The 8027-nt window shown below is 58.5% G+C and overlaps 1 protein-coding gene across 1 annotated transcript; it reads left to right on the forward strand.

Annotated features, from left to right (window-relative positions):
* Window positions 1–1809: 1809 nt before the first annotated feature.
* On the forward strand, window positions 1810–6665 carry Crip2 (cysteine rich protein 2). The gene is made up of 7 exons (XM_051152472.1): window positions 1810–1971; window positions 4779–4931; window positions 5188–5328; window positions 5402–5470; window positions 5556–5650; window positions 6010–6067; window positions 6152–6665. Exons 1-7 carry the CDS (start codon window positions 1929–1931, stop codon window positions 6217–6219), a joined length of 627 nt encoding a protein of 208 aa, XP_051008429.1. The 5' UTR covers window positions 1810–1928; the 3' UTR covers window positions 6220–6665.
* Window positions 6666–8027: the final 1362 nt, after the last annotated feature.

An 8027-nucleotide genomic window follows, 5' to 3' on the forward strand; every position in this document is an offset into this window, starting at 1 on the left:
AAGCAGAGCCTGCCTATGAATGAAGGGACCCTGTCCAAAAAGGCGCTGGGGAAACCTCTGCCTGCCTGAGCTGAGCTATGCTCTCCTTTTGCCCTCCACAGCCTTAGATGTGGAGGCCAAGGCCACTGTTTTGTCACTGTCCCCTGTACCTTCCTGCCAGGCCCGGAACAGCCCCATAGCCCTCCATCACTGCCCAGGGACCACAGCAGAGTAGGTAGGACAGCAGCAGTAATTAAGCTCTCAGCCCCACCCTCTCCAGCCCCTTCTCACCCCGGGCATCTAGCCAGTACTGCATGCCATTCTTTGGCTGCTACCCCTCGGAGGGGCCCTACTCCTATCCACTCTTTCAAAAGGCTGGACACCCTTGAGGCCTTTTCAGAAGACTGCCTGTGCCCAGCCCAGTCAGCCCTGCCTTAAGCTGCAAATATCAGTGGTGGAGTGGTCAGGCAGGCTGGTACTTAGGGTTCCCAGAACTACTAAGATGGGGAGCTGGTGTGGACACAGCAATGGAGTCAGGGCACCTACGAATCCAGTCTGAACAGAAATCTGGCTGTGAGAGAAAGGACCCTGTCCAGGAAGGCGCTGGGGAGGCCTTACCTGCCTGCCTCTCACCTTGGCTGGCATCTGTCCAGAGGTGCCCAAGGGGAGCTGGTCAGGCTGGTCAGTCAGGCTTGGAGGGGGTGGTGCATGTTTCTGGGCTGTTGTCACCATGGAAATGGCAGTTTCTGCAGGATATGTGTGCAAGGAAGGGAGAGGGGCCACCTCCAACATGCCTGGCACCTGGGACCACTTGGCTCCCAGTCCTTGGGCTGGGCTGAAATGTGGATGTCCAGCACAGCTGTGAGGACAGAGTGGGAGGCGGGTCTCTGGAGTCAGCTGCCCATACTGGGTTGAATCAGGGTTTGGGACATGTAGGGTGTTTGTTTCCCAGATGCAAGGCCCCAGGTTGGGTCAAGAGAGGCTCAGTGAAAGACGCTGTGAGTCCGTGGTACCCCTCTTTGGTCCACACTGTCCTGAGTTCCAGGATTGAGTTAAGAAATAGGAGGGACCTAGCAAGCCTCTAATGGGAAGGAGAAGCAGGAAGGAGCTGTTCCTGAGGACAAGCAACATGGGAGACAGGATCTGGCTGGCAGGATTTCTGGCTCTGCCACCTTCAAAATGCAATGGGGCCAGAATTCTGGGAATCAGAGAGACCCTGGCATGAGAGACCGGCAGCAGCCATGGGTTTGGAATGCTCACAGATGGAGGTGTTAGCCCACAACACTTGATGCTCAGGAAACTCGCAGGTACCCCATTTCTCTAAGGACAGAAATGGGGAGGACCGTTAGAGAGCAAGTGCACCTGCGGCCCCTTCCGAGTCTACCAAGGCTGTCTCCGCCCCGCCCCCACTCATTCCAGCGGTTTCTTCGGCTGTTTTTGGAAGTGGTGGTGCTTACAAGTGAGCCCCGCCTGCCCCTCCTTCAGCACCACAGACAGGACCGCGGTGCCCCGCCCGGAATCCGACGCTTCGTGCTTCTGTGCTGAGAGGCCGTTGCTATAGAAACGAGCCAACAAAGGGAGGCGGCGCCGGGCGGCAGGAGTGGGCGTCCCGTGGGTTTCTCGCGCCCCTTTCTACCACAAGTAGGCCGGGGCGTCGGGGCCTAAAGTTGGGGATCCCAAGTCCGCTTTCCAGGTAGAGGCCACAATGTTTCTATGGAAACCTCAGGCCATCTCACTCCGGGGTAGGGGGCGCGAAGCCGCGCCCCTCGGACCCTGGCAGGTGCGCCCCTCCTGCAGCGAGCCCAGCTGCTGGCGTCCTGGGGGCCGGCTCCCGAGGCCCCGCCCAGGTCGCGGAGCCAATCGACGCCCGGGTATGGGCGGGGCAGGCGCGGGCGGCGGCGCAGAGATCCGCGCGGGTGGAGGGTGCGGACGGACCAAGCTCACCGACCATGGCTTCCAAGTGTCCCAAATGTGACAAGACGGTGTACTTCGGTGAGTATCCACCCGCCGTCTGTATTCTCCTCAAGGCCTCAGGCACAGAGCCACACCCCATAGTGTAGACGGATCGGGGTGCGTAGCCACAATCTTGGGATGCGCGACCCGTAGCTGAGCTCGCCACGCTACCCACGCGAGTGCGTCCAGAAGCTCGAAGATGGGGCTGCGCCCGGCGAGGGAGGCCAGTTGGGATCCTGGAGGAGCGGGTGGCGTCGGGTGGGTTCGGAAGCGGTCTGTAGGCAGAGACCTGATCTGCCCGGACTGCGAGCGCCCTCCTAGCCACCCGCACGTTCGGCTTATCGCCTTTCTTAAGCGGCACTGTTCGTGGCGGGATCCAATAAGGTCGCACGCCTGGAACTGGTCCGGTGAGATCCCCTGAGGCATCTCCGCCTCACCCTGTGGCTGCCTCCCAGCCTGCACATGGGCCCAGTAGTGTAACCGAGAGTAGTGAGTTGACCCCAGATCTCACTCCGACCTCTGCCCAGGCCGCTGGACCAGGTTTGGGATCCGCTGGGATTCCGGATTCAGTCCAAGCGGGGGCGACCTTGGCCTCCGCCTCTTACGTGCCCCAGCTTGCTCCCTTTCTTGGCTACTTGCCTTCGCAGTTTCACCCGGGGTGGGGCACCGGTGACACCTAGGTCTCCATTAGCTTGAGAGTAAACTGAGTGACTAGGACCCTGTCCTCTTAGAGGTCAAGGTTATCAGTAAAGGAGGCTGTGGTGTGTAGGATTGGTTCCTGCTAAAGTGGCGCCTGAAGGCAGTCACCTTTATTAAGCATCCCCCTAGTTCCTGAACTCTAACTCCCCTGGGGGCTATGCTTCTGGCTGAGCAACTTTGCAGGAGTAGCTAGCTGTGTAGTCGCCCACTAAAAGATAGTCTCAGGGCCAGAATAGGGGAAGACAGAGGGCCTCAAAAGACAGGGTCGCTTCTGTGGTTGTCCCAAAAACAGTAGGCAATGCCCAGGTCAGTGGGCTTCTTCAGCTGAGGGGAGGAGAAGAGAGGCCACTTTTGTTTGTTCTCAGAGAGGAGGGGCCGGATTTAGCTTGGAGTTGTTCTGGGTAGCCTGGAGCCAAGGGGTTTCCTGTTGCCTCCTGGAGGGCACAGATTGCCTGATTTCAGTCCTTTTCCTACGGACAAGTCCCCCAGAGTGGGGTTGTTCCCCCCCCCACCCCGGGCCATTCTGCAAGACCCTGCTCCAGACCAGGCCAGCTTTGGACTCTCTGGGGCCTTGGCCAACAGGCCACCCGGAAAAAGTACCCTGCCTGCTTGGGCGACTCTGGCTCTCAGCAGAAAACAAAGGCTCCTCAGAGTCTGCTGGCTTCTGTCCTGTGGGGAGGTAAGGGGTCCAGAATACGGCTCCTTCCACCCACCTGGGCTGTGCCAAAGCGACCTCAGGGTGCTGTGAGTCTTGATCTCGCTCTAGAATACACAGCCAGGGAGGCAGACCATTCCCTTCCAAGCTATTAGACCCAATCGATGGTGCATTCCCAATTTTGGTCAGTAATGGGGCCATCGACCCAACCAGTGGGTCTGAGGGTCAGCACCCTGCCCCCACATGGCCCAGATCCCAGAGCTGGCCAGAACAGAGTGGTTTTGGCAGCTGTGAGCTGCAGCTGCCACAGCCACTGATGGCCATCCCAACAACCTCCTTATCATTGTCCTGAGAGAGAATGCCAGGTAGGCATGGGAGCCAAGCCTGCTTTCCATCCAGGTAGCTCCTGCCTGTTCTGGCTTGGACCTGGCAGGGCTCTGCCTCGCCTGTGTCTTACTTAGCATCGCAAACGGAATTAAGCAATACTGTCCCGGACTAGGGTCTGGGGCTTCTGGAGACCGCCTGTCCTTCCTGGCCATGCTCAGCAAGCTAGGGCTGCAGGGAGCCAGACTTGGCCTCATGAAGGAGCCAGGCTCTCTGCCCAGCAGCAGCACTTCTGGGGGGGCTAGGGGGTGCTTTAGAGTAGGCTGTGCTCCTTGGTGTTTGCCAAGGTTGTCCAGAGGAGGCTTGGCCCCCAAAGGGACTACTGGGCCACTCTTGAGAAAGAAAGGCTGGAGAGCTAGCTGTTTCTGCTATCCTTGGTGTAGAGTCCAGAGCCAAGCAAGCAAAACAGCCCTCCCGCCTCCCCCGCCTCTCTGGCCTGGCCCCTTCCCTTTGGAATTCCGGCTCAGCTCTCAGCTCAGGCCCTTCTTCCTGCCCACTTCTCCACCCTTTTCCTGCCTTACTCCCTTGGGGAGGCCCAGGCTTCCGTCCATTGGGATGTGGTTCAGCAGTCATTGCCCTGGGATTGGGGGTTGGGGCTGGAGCCCGCAGCCCTCAGCTGCTGGTCACAAACCTTTGGCGCCAAACTGGCAGCTGGAGGCAGATCTCAGGGCTTCGGATAAGGAAACCAAATAGGGATCCCGCCTGGTGGTCCTGTGGCAAGGGAGACTGTCATTCCCTCAGCGGTGGGCGCTGCTTGTGTTCATTAGGCTCTGTGGGAGGCGGGAGGGACAGGTGTGAGGAGAGGCACTATGAGGCTGAGGCATGTATGTTGAGGAAGGAGCCAGAACGAATGGGTGCAGTCGGCAGACACTGAGGGGTTAAGCCAAGTGCACGGCCCGGGCTGGGACTACTTAGGATGAGCAAGGAGCAAAGGGCCCCAGGATGGCTTGAGGGAGGCTCTGTAAACAGTAGCCTAATCTTGGAGCCTCCATGGGTGGGGTGGGAGTGGGGCTTGATGCCTGCCAGGTGGTGTGAAATGAAGGGCTTTGGGCTTGGAAGCTTCTGGAACGGGCATGCGGCCTTGACCACTGCCTCCTACCACCTACAGCCGAGAAGGTGAGCTCCCTCGGCAAGGACTGGCACAAGTTCTGTCTCAAGTGTGAGCGCTGCAACAAGACACTGACCCCCGGCGGCCACGCTGAGCATGATGGGAAGCCCTTCTGCCACAAGCCCTGTTATGCTACACTGTTTGGACCCAAAGGTAAAGGGTCCCAGGCAGGCCTGAGACCTGGGACAGCTCCTGTGCTTGCTGTAGGGGGGGGTGGTGGTGGTGGTGGTGGGGTGGGCGGGTGGGGCGGAGAAGCTCCTTCTGCTCTTTCCTCCCCCACTTCTTCTTCTCTGTGCCCCCTCCTACCCTGTAAGCTGTGTAACATCTTGGGGAAAGCTCTGTGTGAGAGATGGGGTGGGGTCAAGGCCTCCAACCATTACCCTCCTGCTGACGTGCCTGCCACCTACAGGCGTGAATATAGGGGGCGCTGGTTCCTACATCTACGAGAAGCCTCCGACTGAGGCTCCTCAGGTCACTGGCCCCATCGAGGTCCCTGTGGTGCGAACTGAGGAGCGGAAGACCAGTGGACCCCCCAAGGGTCCCAGCAAAGGTGGGATAGGCTCTGGGTGGGGTGGTTGGTAAGGCTAGCCAAGGTCCACCCTGACCTAACTTCACCCCTCCAGCCTCTAGTGTCACCACGTTCACTGGGGAACCCAACATGTGTCCTCGATGCAACAAGAGAGTATACTTTGGTAAGTGACTGCCCAGTCCCCAGACTAAGGAGGATTGTGCCTTGGGTCTGGGGTTAGCACCATCACCATTCTCCCTCCCTCCCAGCTGAGAAGGTGACCTCCCTGGGCAAGGACTGGCACCGGCCCTGCCTGCGCTGTGAGCGCTGCTCCAAGACACTGACCCCAGGCGGGCATGCTGAGGTAAGGGGTGCAGGGGTCAAACAGGGCTTGAGGAGGGGGTGGGGAGAAAAGAGTGCTAGAGTAAGGATTCCAGAACTGGTAGGGTGGGGTCAGGCACCAGAAACCAGGGATTCTGCAGCTGGGAGGCTTTCTGACCTGGGGTTGCCCTAGGCTATATGGACTGCCTTCTGGCCACTAGAGGGCGGATTCTGCAGATACTCCTTGGTGCTCTGCTATTTCTGTCAGAGTGGTCCTGCACATGACCTTGGAAGCCTAAGAGCTCTCCGGGAGCAGACCCCTACACCATGAAAGGCTCACTGTGAGGGAGTGAAGGAAGGGCGGGAGGGCTGTACTCAGCGCTGTCTCTGCGTTGCCCACAGCACGATGGCCAGCCCTACTGCCACAAGCCTTGCTATGGAATACTCTTTGGACCCAAGGGTAAGTATAGTGGGTAGCAGAAACAAGGGCCTGGTCCCTTCCCCTGGTCCCTGTTCGCTCTCACTCAGCCACTTTTCTCCACAGGAGTGAACACCGGCGCTGTGGGCAGCTATATCTATGACAAGGACCCGGAAGGCACCGTTCAGCCTTAGATCTGCAGATGCTGTCCTCAGAGTCCTGCGAGACTCTGGGGAGTCTTGGCCTGCAAGCCTAGGTCATAAGTGATGGAGGGGGAAGCCCAGAATAGCATCCTTAGTTTTTTTGTGTCACCTTGGCATGTCCTTTGTTGCCCACTACCCACTTTGTGTCTCCATAACCCCGCGTATCCTGTGTCCCCTCCGTCCCGGTGTCTCTATGCTCCTGATAACTCTCCAGGGTGGCTGTCCTATGATATCCCTGTTACCCACACCTGCCCACCAGTATTATTTATGCTCTGCTTGCCGGTGACGGCCTTGAGCTCACAGCATTCCCAGGGTGATGGCACCCCTGTGAAGAGCCCTCTGCTGGTCCCCACATCACTCCCTACCTACTCCGCACGTGGTTCACAGCTACAGAGACATTTGCGGTCAATAAATGGTTTGGTTTGAGGATTGCAGAAGCCCAGTGTCGTGTGTGTGGGGTGGGTATGAACCTAAGACAGTGTCCTTTTGTCTCTTCATAGATGTTCCCTTGTACCCCTGGGCCCAGCATTGGTAGGGATGGAGTCCAGAAACATTTCTGAAGTGGGGAGGCTGACTTAGGCATCAGTGCCAACGCTGAGATGTGTGGGAGGCAGGGAGGGGCTGCACCGGCAGAGGTGAGAAGGTATCTTGGGAAAGGGGTCCAGACAATTGACAGATGGGAGCAGTTGAGAACATGGCTCTGAAGCATACAGAGTTGAGGTATATACCTGAGATGCTGGGACACAGCTCCAGGCACTGGGAGGTCCAATTTGAGAAGAAGCAGGAGACATGGGCTAGGGCCTGAGGGACCAGGTGAACAGAAAGGTCTTGGGCAGAAAAGCATGTGAATCTGTTGAGAACCGGGTGGGACCTGAAGTGGAAGGCAGCCTAGGTCTGTGCTGAGAAAGCCATGAGAGATTAAGGGTGCGGGCCGACTGCAGTCTGACCAGGCTCAGCTGTGGCCATTTCCTGCTATGTCCACAGGCCAAGGGCTTTGACCATCCTGATTTACCTCTAGTTGGTGGCCCAGAAACAGAATGAGGGTAGTCTACTACATGGGGTTCTAGGGATTTATGTGACTCCTCAGTGAACCCAGGATCTGGGACTGCAACCCCCTTCTCACAGTGGGAGCGTCCTTCCCTCACTTGCTTTTCCACGAATGCCCACTAGGATGCGCCCTTGCATTTCAGTGGCGCTTAGGAGACTAGTCTGATCTGCCCCATCTAGTCCCGCTCCCTTCTCAGTTGTCTCAGAGCGCCTGGGGTGGGGGGGGGGAGTGGCTTTTAAAGTTTGTCCCTGGCTTTTTGTCCAGCCGTCCTGTCCACTGACCCTGGTGTGGCTGTGTCCGGACCCTACTTGTCCTGTGGCCTCAGAGCATCAGTCGGCTCCAGTGCCTGGAAGCCCCCACTCTCCACCCTTGCCAAGCGAAGGTCCAGCTAGTGGGCTCTGGGACTCCTCCCCCTCACAGCCTCCCCACCAAGACGCCGCTTCGGCTACCCATTTTGGACTGTGGTGGGCAGCCCGCTCTCCTCCCGGCTGGTTATGCGTAGTAGAGGGGATAAGGAGTGGTGTGCCTTCGGGAGCAGGAAGACTTCAACCAGCTCAGCCTAAAGGAAACGGTCGGGGTGGCCTTCCTCAATCCTGGGCGGGACCTTTGAAAACGAGAAGGGGATTACCCTAGCTGGGATACTAGGGTCCAGGGTCTTCCCAGGGCCCGGCGCATCCCCGCCCTGCGGCCAGCTTTGCTGTGCATCATCGGATGGGGCGGGGCAGGATCTGCCCTTTTCCTGCAGGGGAAG

The sequence above is a fragment of the Acomys russatus genome, chromosome 1 (genome assembly GCF_903995435.1).
Source record: "Acomys russatus chromosome 1, mAcoRus1.1, whole genome shotgun sequence".
NCBI lineage: Eukaryota > Metazoa > Chordata > Mammalia > Rodentia > Muridae > Acomys > Acomys russatus.